Source organism: Zootoca vivipara, chromosome 6, assembly GCF_963506605.1.
Source record: "Zootoca vivipara chromosome 6, rZooViv1.1, whole genome shotgun sequence".
NCBI classification, from domain to species: Eukaryota; Metazoa; Chordata; class Lepidosauria; order Squamata; family Lacertidae; genus Zootoca; species Zootoca vivipara.
Genome location: NC_083281.1, coordinates 32,221,733 through 32,240,687, shown reverse-complemented (window position 1 = coordinate 32,240,687; position 18,955 = coordinate 32,221,733). Strand labels below are relative to the sequence as shown.

The 18,955-nt window shown below is 47.4% G+C and overlaps 1 protein-coding gene across 5 annotated transcripts in view; it reads left to right on the top strand.

Moving 5' to 3' along the window:
- PTPRU (protein tyrosine phosphatase receptor type U) overlaps nucleotides 1-18,955 on the top strand; it is a 359,555-nt gene that overhangs the window by 22,418 nt on the left and 318,182 nt on the right. Inside the window, exons 1-2 of one of the 5 annotated variants that reach the window (XM_060275729.1) lie at nucleotides 5,129-8,956; nucleotides 9,003-10,708. The exons of 3 other annotated variants lie outside the window; for them this stretch is intronic. In XM_060275729.1, the coding sequence (XP_060131712.1) occupies nucleotides 10,696-10,708 (13 nt within the window). In that variant the 5' untranslated portion in view covers nucleotides 5,129-8,956; nucleotides 9,003-10,695. Of the gene's footprint in view, nucleotides 1-5,128; nucleotides 10,709-18,955 lie in introns of those variants that run through there. One more of the 5 variants, XM_060275728.1, reaches the window with a different exon arrangement.

The following is an 18,955-nucleotide window of genomic DNA, read 5'->3' as shown; positions in this document are numbered from 1 at the left end:
GTTGCCTGTGAAGAGGGGCTGGTTGTTAAACCACTCTGGGAACTGTAGCTTGGTGAGGGGGGGGGATAGGGGCCTCCTGACAACTCTCAGCACCTTTAGTGAACTACAGCTCCCAGAAATCTTTGGGGAAAGGCAAAAAGTGGTAGCATGGTGCTTTAAATGTAGGGTGTGAATGTATGGGGGGAAACGGGAGGGGGAGTAGAATAGGGCAGCTGCCACCCTGAACACACCCTGAACACACCCTGAACAAAATGCTGCAACATTTTGTTGCACGTATCACTTGTTACTTAGCTAGTGTGATGGGCTGGCTGGATGTAGAGGAGGCACCAGCTGGGGAACCCCCAAGGGATTGGTAGTGGGATGATGATGGGCGGTCAGAGGGAGAAGAGGGAGGAGGAGGTGTTTGAAGCTGAAGAGGCAACAGGCTTAAGTGAGCAGAAAGAGTTGGTGGCAGAGAGAAGTCCAGAATCGGAGGCAAAAGCAGAGGCTGGAGAAGAGGGGGGCCAAGAGGAAAGATGAGTTAGGCTGATGAAGAAGCCAGGGAGACACCCTCTCCTGTTGTGACCAGCTCCCCTACTGCCTGGTATCCCAGAACCAGAAGAAGAAGAGTTTGGATTTGATATCCCACTTTATCACTCCCCGAATGAGTCTCAAAGTGGCTAACACTCTCCTTTCCCTTCCTCCCCCACAACAAACACCCTGTGAGGTGAGTGAGGCTGAGAGACTTCAGAGAAGTGTGACTAGCCCAAGGTCACCTAGCAGCTGCATGTGGAGGAGCGGAGATGCGAACCCGGTTCCCCAGATTATGAGTCTACCGTTCTTTACCACTACACCACACTGGTGTGTGAAGAGGGAGGAGCAAAGATAGTCATGGCAACAGAGTCTCAGATTGCTTGAGAAGTACCCAGGGCAGGAGGAGACTTAGGCAACTGTGGGAAGGTGTGGACCTCATTCCCCACAACTGCCTCATATGGGCAAGTTTTAGCTGCTCTTTATCATAGGTACTCAAAGCTCCTGTTAGCCTTTCTGGAGGCAGCTGGGCAGGAGGTGAAGGCTGTTAAATGGGTAGCAAGCTGACCGCCATGTTGCACACTTAATACCATGTAGCACATTTGCTTGAGCCGTGGGTGCTTAAGGCCCTGTAAACACACTTTCTAATAATCCTTTATTAACACACACTGCATAATGGTCTTGTTAGATGTGTCTGGCAACCTTTCATTTGATTAAATGTCAGGTTCCAAATTTAACATCGGCTATGAGAGCTTTGCTGTTTGCTTTTGCCTTTTTGCCTGGTCACTGCTTTTAATTTTTATCTAATCGGCACAGCAGTTTCTCGCTCTGTTGACTTGGGTGTGAAAGAATCCCTCCTGCTCCTTGGCTTTCTGGAACAAATTCCCTCAGGTTGTGTTAGGATCTGAGCACCTGGCTGGTGTGGTTGTAGGAGTGGGCAGACAAAGCCCCACTCTTTTCCTTAGGGGTTCTCCAGAGGAGAAGTCATCTTGACTTTCTTGCCCAAAGCTTGCATGGAGCTTAAACAATGCTTGGCATTTATTGAGCATTTGTTTGTGAGGCGGTGATGCAACAGCAAGCATTCATCCTGATTTGCTTGTGGGGTGTTATATGCTGTACATCAGGCATCCCCAAACTTCGGCCCTCCAGATGTTTTGGACTACAATTCCCATCATCCCTGACCACTGGTCCTGTTAGCTAGGGATCATGGGAGTTGTAGGCCAAAACATCTGGAGGGCTGCAGTTTGGGGGTGCCTGCTGTACATCTTCCCCATTAAGTCTTCCTTCATTCCACACTTTTCAATGAATTTTCCTGTCTTGTGCAAAAACTCAAGTTTCTTTTAAAAAGTGGATTTGTTCCACTTGTGTGAGAGACCCCTCTAGCCCATTTTAATTGTTCACCTAAACTGGTATGCACTGGAATCCCTCCTCCAAAATACTAATAGTCTGGAGCAGTGTTAGAAACTCAGATAGGTTCCTTCCAATGCTACGATTCTCTGATCCTGTGATCTCAACTACATTGCTTGACTGAGCTTGCTCTTACAACAATTCATTTGTCCCTGTATGCAAAAATTAGAAACACACATGGTGGAAATGGTATTTACTATGAACTAAATGGTATTTACTATGAACCAAGAAGTTTTTAAACTATGGTCACCAAACTGGTGCTCAGAAATCTCCATGTAGCTGCAATTGGACCTGTGCCAGTAGTAAAATATGCCTGCCACCTGGCTAGTTTCTAACACTGGTGTGGAGGCATCTGAAATGCCCCGATTGTTTTGGTGTGTGTGCGCATAACAAATCTGGGGACAGCTGAATTCAGGAGTGATCAGGATCATTGAGTAGTATATCAATTTTGGAGACTGAGTAAATCCGGGATTACTTTATCGAGAGAGGATTGGGGTAACTGAATTGTTTTGGAGCAGGATCTCTTGGGAAATTAATAGGGGGTAAATGAATTGGAAGAGGAACAGATCTGAGGTGAACTGGGTTGCAAAAGAATTCAGTAACTTATCTGGAGTGCATTGGGTGGGAAAGGAGTTGACTTATGGCATTTTAAATTCTAAATTTACACCTATACATGTAAATTAGTATATGCAAATGCTATGCAGATGTGCGCTGATGAGCCCACACCTCTAATAAGTACACAGCAGTGCCCCTGCATTGTTATATTTAAGATCTGAATGTCTTCCTCAACGGTGACATCGGAGAATGTTGTCCTCCTTCCAGGAAACTCTTCGCTTAGGTCACTAAGCTAATTTAGCCAGAAGTGTGTGGCAACTTGTATCAACGTGGTACTTAATCAATAAACTTGCCCTTCCAGTTGCAATCTGAAATTCTGTCCTCCGTTTCAGTGATTGCTGCATCTGTTTGCCAGTAGCAGATTTCTCTGTGCTGTGCAGAAGTTGCTTATAAAACTTATTATTATTATTATTATTATTATTATTATTATTATTATTATTGAGTCTTAGGCTGTTTACAAAGGATTGAGCGAGGCGGTCTGGCAGATAAAAGTGTTGGATTGGGTTCAAGTTCTAGCTGGGTCATTCCCAGGATTCTCTGGGGGAAGCCATGTGCTTAAATGAAGTGTTACATGCCACCCCCCACCCCCCAATCTCTGCAAGATTCCAGGGTGTTCCAGGCACTCAACCAGGGCTGTGTTTGCATTGGGAAATCAAGACAGAGCGGAGACTAGTGTAATCCAAGTTGGTGACTGGCGAACACTATTGCTTCTTGTGGGAGCAAATCCCATAATTTCACTATCTGCTATGTGAAGAAGCACTTTCTTTCGTCTTATCCTGAATCCTCTGACAGTCTGCTTCATTAGATTCCCCCCCCCCCAAGTTCTTCTGAGATGGGGAGAAAAATCTTTCCTCTGCCCGTTTACTATGTATCATTTTGCCCACCTGTGTCATGTCCCTTCTTCATCACCTTTTCTCTAAACTAAGGAAACCCCTGGAAAGGAAGGGTGCCCTTGCAGGGGCCTGTCCTCAAGCCACATCTCGTGACTGTTCTGACCCATCCCCAAAGCAGAATCAACATTCAAAGGAGTTCATTCGCTTTGCCGAGCCAGTGTTTCTGGGAATAGGCTTTTGATGTGAGCCAAAGGTGGGGGTGAGGGAGAATCATTTCTTCCTGTCGCTGTTATTTCCTTGTTTAGGAGGTGAGGATATTCTCCTGCTTCTCTTGAACATAAGAGAGGTGTGTGAGTGGTTTTTATTTTTTAAAATAACATCACCAACTGATGGGTGATTAGAGAGGGAGCTGGTCAATTTTGCAGCGACGCGGAAACGGTGCAGCTGGGAGCTGATGATCAAAGGCAGCCGGTTTATGCCTGAGAGCTGCACACACCAAAGGCCTGTTTCTCATGACCCAAAGATAGCCCAAAGACACATTCTCTGTACAGGTAAATGCCGCCGGGAGGAGCCGAAGTAGATTGAGAGATGTCTTGCACAAGTTCCTATGTCAAATAAAGTGCTTTAGGGTAGACTTTTTATATAAAACGTGTGTGTTTAAATCATACCCTCCAACATTTCTCTGATAAAAAATAGGAACGTCCTATTCAACAGTAATAATAATAACAATAATAACAATAATGATTTTATTATATATACCCCACCCATCTGACTAGGTTGCCCCAAGGTTGGACACCTGCTCCAGAAGGATATCATGAATTAACACAGACACATTTATCCTTTCTCTCTCCCGACAAAGGTCATCACACAGGGTGACCAGAGCAGTTTCTGTGCCAAAACCGGGCCTGAACATCAATGGAAATGGATCTAAAAAATCAGTTTCCTCCAAGAGCACCTGGATCTGGTCCGCAACCACCGCTCAACAACCTTGCCCCAAAAGGGGACATTGAAAACTAGCCAGTAGTTACTTAGATTTCCTAAACCCAGGGAGGGTTTCTTGAGGCATTACTCACCTCCCTGGCCAAGCTAGCTGACCCCCTCCCTGCTAGTTTTTATTAGCCAAGAAGAGCAAGAGTCCAGATTGCAAGTGGTACTACCCCCTGACCAATCCAAGCACCTTTCCCGCATCCTCAACTGAAACTCACCCATCATAACAGGACTGGGCAGTACTGTGGACACCCCTTCAAATTCATCTGCTGCAACAGCAGTCAAGATCCCGTTAGAAGCAAGTGATTTTATCCTCAAAATGCTTTGCAGTGAGCTACCTTTGGTTCCGCCATCTCCTTCAGGCCAGACTGTAAAATGCCCTGCACTTTCCAGAACAGCTCTGCAAGGCGGCACAGCAAGGCTGCAAGGGAGGCAGCTGCCTTCACTGCCCCTAGGGTAGACTTGTTGATGAGCCCTCTCCAGTGTTTGGTTACCTTCAACTGGAGTTTTTCTCTACTTGCGTTTGAGCCATCTCCCAACTTGTTTCCTTGCTCTAAGCTCTGGAATGTACCAGGGAGTCAAATAGGCTCCATGGTGGTAGAGGCATAGCTGGCAAGTCTCCCGTATTCCCCGGGAAATCATCGTTTTTCCAGCTGTTCCTAGCTGAAAAAAATGGATTTTTTGTTTCCCCCTGGTTTATTCTGGCGCGGCGGCCATTTTGGAACTGGGCAGAGCATGCTCAGAAGCGACTTTTGATGCTGCTCTGCCCAGTTTCAAAATGGCTGCAGTGCGACTTCTGGCGCGGTGGCCATTTTGGAACTGGGCAAAGCAGCAGCAAAAGTCACTTCTGAGCATGCTCCGCCCAGTTCCAAAATGGCGGCAGCGCTACTTCCGGTCTGCTACTTCCGCCCGGTCCCTTATTTCTCCGACAGCAACTTGGCAGGTATGGGTAGAGGGCCTGTAAGAGGCAATCACAATGACCCATCAAGTCCAGCATCCTGTCCTCACAGTGACCAACCAAATGCTTATGGAGAGTCCAAAAGAGGACCTGAGAGCAACAACACCTCTCCCTGCTTGGGATTCCCAGCAACTGGCCTTCAGATTGCCTCTGAACAGTGGAAGTGGATGAAGTATACATTGGTTCATGCAAGACCCAAGGCAGCGATTCAGCTTACAGTCTTTATTGAGGCCTCAGGAACAGACTGGGGGAACAGGGGAAAGGGTCTGATTTATATATGCTTCAGCCAGCCCCTGGCAACACCCACTTAATGCCTGATTGGATGCTTTGCACCAGGCAGCGAATCACAATGCGGGCTTCAGAAGCCTGGCCTGCATTGTGACGTGGACTCAAGCTCAGAGCAGGAGACACTAAGGAACATACTCAACAGTAGAACACAGCCATCGTGGCTAGTAGCCATTGAAAGCTTCATCTACCATTCTGATCATCTTTTAAAGCAGGCATCCCCAAACTTCGGCCCTCCAGATGTTTTGGACTACAATTCCCATCTTCCCAGACCACTGGTCCTGTTAGCTAGGGATCATGGGAGTTGTAGGCCAAAACATCTGGAGGGCCGAAGTTTGGGGATGCCTGTATTAAAGCTATCAGGTGACAATAATATTTTTATTCTGTTTATTGATTTCATAAAATTTATATACCACTTGATTGCAAAAAAATAAATAATCCCTCAAAGTGGTTTACGAAAAAGAATAAAACAATGACATTATCAAGAGTAATAATACTAATACTAATAAATCCAATGATAGCCAGTCTGGACTGGCCATCTGTTCAAAATTCTTTGAAGAGATTTTTCACCCTGCACAGGTGGCCCATCCATAGCTGCCAAGTCTCCCGTTTCCCCCGGGAAAACCCCTTTTTTACTTACCTTTTCCCGGTGGTCCCCCGTATCACTTGGTCTCCCGTTTTTCTCCGTTATTTTCTCCTGCCGGCGGCCATTTTTTTCTTTCCGATTTGCCCTTCTATGGGCACCCAAAATGGCTGCCGCCAGCTTCAAAAGTCGCATCTATGCATGTCCGGAAGTGCATAGACGTGACTTCCAGTGTTGGCAGCGGCCATTTTGGGTGCACATAGATGGGCAGAGTGACACCGGAAGTTGCGTCGGTGCACTTCCTGACATGCGTACAAGTGACTTTCGAAGCCGGTGGCAGCCATTTTGGGTGCCCATAGAAGGGCAAAGCGACACCGGAAGTTACATCGACGCAACTTCCTGTGTCAAACAGCTGCCGGTCCCGGATTCTGCAGTCCGGAACTTAGAAGGTAAGGGCCCATCCCGTTTTGTGGCCTGAGGCAAAATGGGAGGGTGCTGCCCCCATGCCTTGCTTACTTGCGGTTGTGCAGCAGCAACAGCAGTGGTGGCAGTGGCAGCTTCTGGGGAGATCTAGTGAGATTTCGTTGGAAGCCTCGGCTGCTACTTCTTGCTTCCCTGGTGGCGGTGGGCAGGTCACCCACGGGGACACTGCCCTGTGGGATTCTGCCACCTGAGGCAGCTTCCTCAATCTGCCTCATGGATGGGCCGGCCCATGTCCTCTGTAAAGCAGGACGTGTGGCCTCTTCAGAAAGTGCTGCTGCTGACGCCTTAAAGCTCAGCCATTGATTTCCTTTGCACAGCTACTGTTCTTCAGTGCCAGCACCAGGTGATGCAATAAAAGCAGGAGATCAGCGCAGAGCCTGTGCATGTCTCCAGGGAAGGCCGGCCTTGGTAATTAAGGACATTTGAGGAGCTGCAGTGGGCCCGACGTCCATGCCAAATTAACAGCCAACAGCAAGGCCTTCTCTGGTTAATATTTTAACAGTGTTTTTAATGTTTATGAAGTGACTTCTCTTCTTGACACTTGAAATGGGCCCCTTTCAGGCTCGGCTGCAGAAGGAGATTTATTTTAATATTATTGTATTTACTATTGATGCCTTCTTGCAGGGACAGCACCACATAACTGCAAATCTATACCGAATGACCCAGCTTGAAAACAATTCTTTATCCGTAAACCGGCTTCAAGAGACACTGCGAAAGCAGACGTCACGAAAAGGGCGACCGCCTGCCAGACTCTTTATTTTATCATAGCTGAATTTCGGAGCTGGTGCTTGGCCAGTTCACCACAGAACAGGAGTATCTTCGGCCCTGTCCCTGCTCCTTAAATGTCCTCAATTACCAGGACCATCCATCCCTTGAGATAAACACAGGCTCTGGGTCCATCAGCCGTAGGGTGGGTAGGTCAGGAGCATCCCAGACCCTGAGATTTTGGGGCACAAAGCTGATACCTGGGGGCCGCCCCTGGTGATGTCACTGGGCTAGCCCCTGGAGATGGAGGTTAATTGGGAGAGTGGAGTGGAGGAGGACAGATCCCCTCCCTAGAGTTTATGCTATAATTTGCAGCCCACTCTTGCTGGGCTGAAGCTTCTAAGCTGCATGCACAGTTTTCTCGTTTTATTAAAGGCGCTGTTGTCCTACTGGAAATTCAAGCCCTCCACCTGCCACCTGCAGGGAGCTGGGCAAACCTGGAGACATCAGGTCAGACTCTGGAGGTCTGGCATCACTAATCCCCTTCTTTTATTGCACTGTGTTGTGGTGGCACTGGAAGAAAGCAGCAGCTCAAAGGAAATCAATGACTGAGCTTTAAGACATCGGCAACAGTGCTATGCCTTCATTCTCTTCTTTGGGTCTGGCTGCCTTAACTCACTGAAAGGAACTGCAAAAACAGGAGCTTAAATCTGGCATGGGAAGACTGATTTTTGGAATACCCTTTGAAAAATATTTTAAAATTTGCATTGGTGGCCCTTTTCATGACTCTGACAAGTGATTTGTGTGCACAATTTATCTGTGTCGTGTCAGATTATAAATTCCGCAGGCACGGATCTGATTGCATTTGTTGAGAGGCATACCACTTTTGCAACAGATGCCCCTGACTTTCCAATATGCTGAGGGGAGGAGGGAGGGAGGGAGGGAGAAAAACACACACAACTCTTCCCAGTTTCTCAACATCATGCATAATCTTGGACACCTCTTCCATTTCCTTCTTTACTCTATGTTGTGAACTGCTCTTAGATCTAAGGATGAAGGGCAGTATAACAAATTTAATAAAGAAAATAAATATCCCTTTAAACGGAAGATCCCCAGACTAATATCTAGATACTTGTCTGGGTGCTCCACAATCTTGTTGTGGTAAGCAGTCTCAGGGGTTTCCTGTCCATCAATCAAGGCCTGGCTGAACTTGCCTGGGGTTGGAGGCAATTGTTCACTGCTCGTTCGATACCTGTAATCTCAGTGGCTCTGGCAACTGCTTAGCAAACGGGGCAGCTTCTCCCTTAACAGCTGAGGATCATCTTGCACCCAGAGGCCCATGGAATGGATGGCCTCCGTAATTTTTATCTCTGCTGTTCGAACTACAGATGTTTTTCTCCACTACAAAAGTGTCTGATCTTCTTCCTGATATTTACAAGCTGTTTGCTCTCCTTTGCACCCCGAGGTCTTGGGTTCCACAGGTGGCTAAGCTTTGGTTTTCAGCCTTTTTGGTTTGTAAAGTTGTGCTGCCTGCAGGACTGACAACTTGGCTCCTCCGAGCTTTCCAGTGTGATTCCAGATCTGGGCAGGGTCGTAAATTGGGTTGGGGAGGAGCAATGCTGCTGCCTCAGCACAGCTGCTTTGAGGGCACTGCTGTGCAGAGATTCCAGGGAGAATGGAGCTCATGTTGTGGGGCACTGAGAAAAACACACAGGCTTGCATTTGTTTAGATAGGGTTGGGAATGTGTTAGGTATTTGGCACAGGTGCAATAAGACCGGCAATGGAGAAATGTGCCTGTCATCTGTTGGGTGGGTTAGAGAGCTTTTAATCAGTGCCCATGATTCTGGATTACAGTTCTCTGCACTTCGTCTGTTGAATGCAAGCTGATTCCATGGGGTAGTGGAAAAGACTGGGTGGGGTGACTGGCAGTAATGGGTAGCATCCAGCTAAATTTTACCTGGAGTAAGCCCACTGAAATTAATGGACCCAAATTAGTTATGTCCATGAATCCAAACGGATCTACTCTTGTCATACTCATACCCTTCAACATCTCTCTGATGAAAATAGAGACGTCCCATTCCATAATGATAATTTTACTATTTATACTTCACACATCATACTGGGCTGCCCTAGCCACTCTGGGTGGCTCCCAACATATATTAAAAAACATAATAAAACATTAAACATAAACCCCCCTTCCCTATACAGGATTGCCTTCAGATGGCTCAGGGGTCGGATAAATCCATACCTAATAATAATAATAATAATAATAATAATAATAATAATAATAATAATATATTATTTATACCCTGCCCATCTGGCTGGGTTTCCCCAGCCACTCTGGGCGGCTTCCACCAGAAGAATAAAATAATCAATTAAAGATTAAAATCCTCCCTAAGCAGGGCTGCCTTCAGATGTCTTCTAAAAATCTGGTAGCTGTTTTTCTCTTTGACATCTGATGGGAAGGTGTTCCACAGGGCGGGCACCACTACCGAGAAGGCCCTCTGTCTGGTTCCCTGCAACGTGGCTTCTCGCAATGAGGGAACCGCCAGAAGGCCCTGGGCGCTGAAGTTGAACCTCAGTGTCCGGGCAGAACAATGGGGGTGGAGACGCACCTTTAGGTATACTGGACCGAGGCCATTTAGGGATTTAACAGTCAGCCCCAACACTTTGAATTGTGCTCGGAAACGTACTGGGAGCCAATGCAGATCTTTCAAGACCAGTGTTATGTGGTCTTGGCGGCCGCTCCCAGTCACCAGTCTAGCTGCCAACATTTCTCCAATGAAAATAGGGACATCCTAAGGAAAAGTGGGACATTCCGGGATCAAATCAGAAACTAGGATGGCTTCTCTAAATCAGGGACGTCCCTGGAAAATAGGAACACTTGGAGGGTCTGCATGCTCAGTCAGGGTACCTTCCCCCACTCCTTTTTGTCCAGGCAGTCCCTGACAGTGTTTCACAGAATCTCTCCCCCCCCCCCTCTTTGGAATGCAGTGCAAAACCTGAGCCCTCTGCTATTCCCTGCTAGGACTTTGAGGGTGTTTCATCAAACCGTTGATTCTCTTTCGGTGTGCAGACAATTTCTGATGGAAGTGTTCCTCTTCTGATCCCCCCCCCCCCCCCGTGGAGGAGAGCCTCGTTCAGCGACCTTTCAGAGAGCTCTCAGAATGAGAAAACAAACAAGGCTTTAGCCTTGACTGGCAGTTCCAATTAGGGAAGAGGCAGGAGGGTGGCGGTTCTGCGCAGAGGACGCCTCACCTGACGCATCTGCTGCGATGACTGGCAGGTGCCCCTAGCCTGGAAATGGGACTGGATCGGCCCACCTGCCATGCTAGCAGCTGGTAGGATTTTGTCCTTATTAGATCCTATGTTTGTGTGTGGGATGGGAGGGGGGAAGCAGCTGCTGCTTCTGGGGTGGGGGTGGGGGGGTGAGGCTCATGGGTGACGTTTCCCCCCCCTCTTTGCTTTCCCCTTGGAGATTCTGTGATCTACTTCTGTTTGTGCAACGGACAGAAAAGCTTTTGATCTTTGTGAGTTCAGAAGCCGATGATAATGATTCCAATCGATGGCAGGAGACTGCAGGGAGAAATGTGCATTTATAGGCATCAAGGGGGTGGAGGAGGGTTGTACTGGAAATGGAGAGCTGCTCAAATGTAGCACTAGTCTTTCAGATGTGATGGTATGTGTTGGTCCTGGGATGAGGATGGCTGAATCCTTGCCTTTCTCTAGTACAGTCATACCTCGGTTTAAGCACGGTATGCCTCGGTTTGAGTATTTTCAGTTTAAGTACTCCACGGACCTGTCTGGAACGGATTAATCCATGTTCCATTACTTTCAATGGGAAAGTGAGCTTCAGGTTAAGTACAGACTCCCGGAACCAATTGTGTTTGTAAACCGAGGTACCACTGTAGAGGGGGGATGTGGGAGATTCAATGGAAAAAGAAGTGGGAATCGCTACACTTTGAGTCTTTGTCTGTGGCCAGACTGAATAGAAATCAGGCCAGCAAATACGATCAGTATTTGCTGATACAATGGCTGTTTTTAAGTCTGCAAGCAACAGCTAATTACTTTTAAAATGTTGTTTTGGTGTTTTCTTCACATTGAAACAAAGATACGTTCCTTATGTTATGTAAATAGATGCATAAGTTATGTAATTTACATAAAATAGCAGGCAGTGAGATGGGTAATATAGTATTTGGGAGAAACTGAACTGTATGGGAATGGAAACAGTTCTGTTTCTGAGAAATGCAGGTTGGAACAAAAACCACTGCTTTCTTACATGCCTGCTTTTGTTCTCTACTGTGTTCCTCAAATTCATGGCCTGCTCCGAGTTAGAGGCAACCCCTGGAAAAGTGGCTAAAGAGTAGCCCCCCCCCACCTTGTTCACCCACTTGCCCATGGGCTGATCTTGTGGCTTACTATGAAACCGTTGAAAAGGCCATGAGTAAGAAATGAGTTAATTTTCATTATTCCATCCACAGTTATTTGCCACCATTTTATTTTCCCAGAATGCCTCAGGCACTGTGTTGTTCCAGGGCATTCTGGGGGGAAAACCTGGTGGCTGCCAGTGGAGGCTGTCATTTCTCCCAATCAGAATGATGTAACATTTGGGGCATTCTGGGAAAATAAAATGATGGCTGTCTGGAAGTGGTTGCAGCAAGAAGAGAAGAGAGAAAAAGGCCATGAAAATGAATCTGACAAAACCAAAACAAAACACCAGTCTAAAATAAATGAATAATGAAATGTGTCTGTATGTTGGAAAAATAATTTGAATAATGAAATGATTTATTTATTTTTGCACAGCTTGTATTCTGGGTATAAGTCCAGTATCTAACATACGTTTGTGCCGGATACAATCTGCTAAGTCAGGTATAGGTAACTTTTGGCCCTTCAGATGCTGCTGAACTACAGCTCCCATCAGACCTAGCAGGCACGGCCAATGGCCAGGGAAAACAGGGGTTGTTGTTCAGCAACATCTGAAGGACCATACATTCCTCCACATTTGTGCTAAGTACAGCTGGTGTGCAAACTTGATTCATGAACAAAGGGTGCATCCCCTGTAGCCCCAATAGCTTCTTTGCAACCATGGCTGCCATTTCCACAGCTTCTAAACTGAGAGGGCTGAACGTCTCCCTTTTGCTCTGGCCTGAACCACAGAAGTCTTTTTCCTCCTTAGGAACTCCCATTCACATCTGACTCCACTTTTGTGTATATTTCTATCTGTGGTGAAGTGGCGGTGGCAGGGCCATCTTAAGCATATCCAGCGCCGTGGTGCAAATATCTCTTCGGTGCCCCCCCCATTTCCCAGAGTTGACCTTTTTTAAGGGGGGGGGGAACCAGTCCAGCTCATTTACATTGTGTGGTCTGACACGCGCTTGGCACTGCACGTATGTAAGAGGTGCCCAGATCGCAACCCAGACGGCCTCCCACGCCCTCCTGCAAAGCCTCCCTCCAAGCGTCCGACACCCCTTACCTGCCCCTGTCTGGGGAAGTCCACGCGACAGGAGAGCCAGCAAGCAGATCAGGGGGCTTGGCGGCTGTCCCACCCCCGCTCGGTGCTGGGATTTCACAGGGCGCTTCCATGCTCCGCTTGCAGACTCCACAGGGAGGGGTGCAGGCAGTGACGCAACCAGAGAGGGGTGGGAGAGACACGCCCACCCTGCCCTGTGCCTGCCCCCGATTGCACTCGCCAGGCGCCCAGGCAGCCCCAGCGGGAGGGGATGCAAAGGGGCTTGCCTGAGCCGGATGCAGCACGCTCCGATGGGTGGCTGAGATGAGAGGAGCGGGCTACCCCAGAGCAGGGAAGGGAGCTCACCGTGTGACTCTCATTCCCGGACACTCAGCCTGTGGCGCCCTCCAAACTCTGGCACCCTGGCGCCCCGCGCCACTAACATCTATGGGTAAGATGCCCCTGGGTTGTGGGTTTGTTGGTTTGTTTGAAGCAAGGAGGAGTAACTGCTTATGATAGCGGGTTGTGCCTTTGGCCCCAAAGGCACCCAAGAGTGTATGTTCATCATCAGCACACCCATTCTCTTGAGATGGGGGGGAGAATACTTGTGAATGGGGAGGGATTCCCCCTCTTTCTATTTCTGTTTCTCTTTCTCTTCAAAGTGACTTGCTACTGAAAGGAGAGGTCTGGTGGGCTCCATACAGTCCTGGTGTTTTGTCTGTGGAATGTGGTTTGTGGTTTTTAATCTCAGCATAGCCAGCGGTATCGGATAGTGCATCTTCACCAAGCACAGCACATGCCCTTGTGTTTATGTGCAACTCAATCCAAACCAAGATCGGTGAAGCCATATCCAGCAATTTGTGGCTTGCTTGGCGAGCGCGACTGGGTGGAGGTTTCTTCTGTTTCCTTGTCAGTATTATCTGTTTCTTCTTCACTGATTTCTTCACAGGAGAAGCCTGTCTGTGTGGCTTTTGTGGGGAGAAGTATTTGTCTGTCTGTGTGTTCCTCAGTGGAAAAACTTCTGCTTGCCTTGGGAGATGGTCACATGGTGCTCTCTGTTAGCCAGAAATCACAGCCTGCTACAAAACAACTTCACCCGCTCTCTGTGATAGGCATGGGGCAGAAATCTGATTCAGTTAACACTTAAAGAAGACCTTGCTTAATCTGGATTTTCTGAAACAATCTGCAAAGCAAAACACAGCCATCCTTCAATACTTGCAGTGCTACAGATTTTGCGGTACAGTTCTCTGGCCAGGTAATGTGCACATACAAAAATGCACACGTTCATTTAAAGTGTACATAAAAATGCAGAAGTTAGCAAAAATGTATGTTAAGGGAAATTGCTTTGCAAAAATGGGCATATCGGGCGAAATTGCATACAAACATGTACCTGTTAGGAGAAATTCACACTAAAACAGAGGGTTTTCATGAGGACTTAAAATCCCCCTCTTGCAAATGGATGTGGAAATATGAAGCACTGGAAGATTGGAAAAATGAGAAACTTGGAGAAGTCAAAGCTGACATATTCACCCATCCCTATTGGTGCATATCTTTAACTATGGAATAGGCTGTTTGGGGAAGGGTACCCAGATGAGGTGAGCTTTCGCTGTGGGGTGCTTACAGATGAAATGTTAATCGAACATCCATTCTGATCTGTTTGCAGGGAGGTTAAACAACATTGGCTATTGAATGGGTATTCATCCTGATTTGTTTTGCACGGAAGTTAGATAGCATTGGCTGGCTTAATGGGCATTCATTGCGATTTGTTTTGCAGGGAGATGAGCCAATGCTGGCTGTTTAATGAGCATTCATTCCGATTTGCTTGCGGGGAGACTGGAATATGTTGGCTATTTAAAGGCCATTAATTCCGAATTTGCTTGCAGGGTGGCTCAACAATGCTGGCTATTTAATGAGCATTCATTCTGATTTGCTTGCAAGGAGACTAGACTATGTTGGCTATTAAATGAGCATTGATTCCAAATTGCTCGCGGGGAGGTTAGAATACATCAAAGTGCATGGCATCCCAAACTTTCCAGTGCATTTCTCCATCACAGTCTTATCACCAGAAGTCTAATCTTTTGAAGGAAGTGGGTTTGTAGCTCAGTACACTGACTGGCAGTAACTATCCAGGAATTTTCTTCCCCAGCCTTACCTGGAGATGATGGTGATTAGACCTACTAGCATCTTCTGCACGCTGAGCAGATGCTCTGCCACTGGGCCAAGGCCCGTCCCCATTTCCCCCATATAAATAAATGTTCATGCATTTATACGGAGCCTTTCCCCCCACCCTGGAATCCCAGGTGGCATCGTGTGGCTCCCAGGCAGTCTCCCATCCAGGCAGTGACCCAGACCCATGCCTGCTTAGCTCCAGCAAAGTGGTGGCCTTGCCCGCCTTCAGATCTCACTCTGGACTTGAAAAGCCGAGTGCCGCAGCTGGGATGGTTTTTGGCATTTATATACCACCCAATTAACCATGCCCTCTGGGCATTGCTCAAGTCCAATCGATAACATACAGATACAATTAAGAACAATGAAAAGTCGATAAAATACAGATGTAACAAAACGATAATGAAAAGCAATCAATAGGAAAGTGGCACCAGAAGAAAATTAGCGCAAAACCGTATGGAGTGGCATAAGATCAATAAAGCAGCACAAAGACTCAACAAGAAGGATGATAGGTTGCCCTTTTTTTAAAAAAATGTTTGTCTAGGAAAGAGGCTGCAAAAAAAAGTGTTTGTGGCACCCTTGCTTCTTAGCTTTGCTGGGGCAAAGCTTGTACTTAGGTTGCCTTTGTGTATTCTATGTTTTGCATGCTTTCCCTGACGTTAGCTTCAATCTGCATATGGGCAGAGCAACATTATTATACTTACCAGTGTGATGAGACCATTGAAGCCTATAGGCATGAGCTTTGAGCAATACAAACAACTACCAGCTTGTGGTGGGGGAGGAGAAGAGTCATCTCAGGGGCTTAGTGATGAGCAGGGCTGTGTTTGTCCTGCAAGTCTACAGTTAGAGGAACTGGGCAGATCATGCAGCGCCTTGAGGCTCCTGGCACTTATCTGAAATTCATTCTGACTGTGCAGATAAAATATCATGGATAGAATTCTAGCGGATGTGGGATTAGTGTGTGAAAACGGTCACGATCAAATGATCATGCACCTCCAGATGGGGGAGATGTCAGGTGGTATCCTGGCATCCAGGCATCTTCACTTTTGGTTGCTAGATAGTCAGCTGCAAAATGCGCCTTGCGCCTGGCTAATTTCGAACGCTGCGGGTGACCCTGTCATGGTTGATGGGTGGGTGAGTGGCACCTGCAGGGTTGGGCAATCATTGGCCATTTTCAGTGGACGCCAGCCTGAAAGGTGGCCAGGCTTGACTTGCAATGGGTCCACACACTGTGTGTGTGCGTTGGGGGCAAAGTTCATGCATGAGTGCTGCCCTCTCCGCCCCCAAGTTGAGGTTCATTAGCAGGAAAGGATCATGTTGCAGCAGCCCAAGAGCAAGCAACTTGGGGCCTCACCAAATGGTTCTATTTCAGAGAGCTGTGCCTGTTTTGAGGGATGGGGGAGGGTGAGATGGATGGAGGATCAGCTGCATCTCTGTTCCCAAAAGAGGCTGCAACTTCCTGCGTAATTACCTGAATAAATGCTCTTGACATAATAAGTAGGTACTGCTTGCAAAGCCAAGTGCTGCGGTTGGGATAATTGAATTAGTCGATGTGGGTGGCTCTCAAAAGAGAGTGTAGACATGCATATATGTGTGTATGTGCGTGTGTGTGAATGTGAAAAATATATATAAGTTTGGTTTTCCTGCCATAGGGACATAAACATTTGCCTTATAGCAGTTCAGGTTGCTTTGGTCATGAGACGGAGGATTATCTACTCTGACAGGCAGCAGCTCTGCAGGACCTCAGGCTGAGAAAGGTCTTTCCCATTGCCTGCTCCCTGCTTCTTCTTCTAACTGGAGGCACCGGGGATCAAACCTGGGACCTCCCCACTTGCAAAAGCAAGTGTTCTGCCATGGAACAACACTCCTTCCCCAAACATGCCAGCTTCTCTGCCCTCCTTCAGGGCCCCTGTCACAGAACTGTGCCACAGGACTTGAGGTCAAATGCATCCATCTGCCTGCTGCCAACAGACATGGCTTCCCCCCTCCCATCTGCCTGTGAGCATCAGTCGGGGGCACTGTGGGTGGAAATCTAAACACTTAGCTACCCTTGCTCCATCCCTATTCTCACACCAGCCCCCAGGCATTCCTCCCACAGGATTAGGCCTTGCCAGAGGCATTTTCCACTGGCTGCACACAGCATTGATTTACGCTGCAATATTCCCCTAACTTGAGTAAATGAAAGCATGGTACAACCATAGCTGCCAAGTACCCCTTTTCCCCGGGAACCCCCCGTATTTTCTTACCGTTTCCCGCAGGTGTCCTGAATGGCAAAATACCCCATATTCCCCTGGATTACGGAGCTCCTGCCGGCGGCCATGTTCTTCTGGTGCCATGCCAGCACCGGAAATCGCTTTTACGCACTGCCTGACATGCAAAGAAGTGACTTCCGATGCCGCTGTGCCCATTTCCAAAATGTCCGCAGCGCCAAAAGTCGCTTCTACGCATGTCTGGAAGTGCGTAGAAGCGACTTCTGGCGCTGCAGACATTTTGGAAATGGGCACAGCTGCATCGAAAGATGCTTCTACGCATGTATGGAAGTGCGTAGAAGCGACTTCCGGTGCCGCGGCGCTGCTGATCCCGGATTTTTCAATCCGGAACTTGGCACCTATGGGTACAACCTGTTGAGAAAAGTCACTGATGTGAAACAGGAATAGCCAACAAGATGCCCTCCAACTACTGCACAAGATTGTTGGCCATGCTGGCTGGGGCTGATAGGAGTTGGAGCCCAACAACATTGAGTGAGGGGCACCATGTTGACTGGTGCAATAGCCAGCCATAACCTTCTACCTGCCCCTGTTTTCTGGGCTTTGTTTATGGTAAATATGAAGCCCCCTTTGGCTTTTTGTAGTTATGAAGGGGCACATTGAGGATGAAATATTTCTGGGGCCCTTGTAGGCTTAACCTCATCCCCATCATTATTCAGCCCAGTCATGTGGAATGTTCTTCATAGGGTCACAGAATTGTAGAGCTGGAAGAGACCCCTGAGGGACATCTAGTCCAACCCTATTCAACACAGGAATCTTAATTAAAGAATCCATAACAGATAGCCACCCAATCCCTTCTTTAAAAGCTCTAAGGAAGGAGAGTCCACAACCTCCCAAGGGAATCCATTTCACTGTTGAACAGCTCTTACCATCAGAAAATTCTTCCTGATGTTGAGTTGGAATCTCCTTTCTTGTAACTTGCATCCACTGGTTTGGGTCCTAGCCTCCAAAGCAGGAGAAAACAAGCTTGCTCCCCCTCCATGTGACAGCCCTTTAGATATTTGAATATTTAGATATTTAAATATTCTTCCAAAAGAGATTCAGCAAGCATCTTTCAACCTTCTTTCAAGCCAGTGTGGTGTAGTGGTTAAGAGCGGTAGACTCGTAATCTGGGGAACCGGGTTCAGGTCTCCGCTCCTCCACATGCAGCTGCTGGGTGACCTTGGGCTAGTCACACTTCTTTAAAGTCTCTCAGCCTCACTCTCTTTTCTTTTCACAGAGTGTTTGTTGTGGGGGAGGAAGGGAAAGGAGAAGGTTAGCCGCTTTGAGACTCCTTCGGGTAGTAATAAAGCGGGATAGCAAATCCAAACTCCTCCTCCTCCTCCTCCTCCTCCTCCTCCTCCTCCTCCTCCTCCTCCTCCTCCTCCTCCCCCTCCCCCCTCCCCCTCCTCCTCCTCCTCCTCCTCCTCTTCTTCTTCTTCTTCTTCTTCTTCTTCTTCTTCTTCTTCTTCTTCTTCTTCTTCTTACAGCTGCTGAAAACCTTTTAACACCTGCAGAAAACTTTCCTAGTCTTCCAGGTTTATGCAAGGCAATTAAGAGCACGTCTTTCCAATAATAGTTAGTTGACTGACTTTGATTTTAAATTTTTTTAATGTTTTTTTAATATAGAGATATTATTGTAAACTGCTTTGATATTAAAATATATGGGGAAATAGCTTGCAAAAATATAAGGCAAAACTGGCATCCTAACATGTGGAGATTGGGAG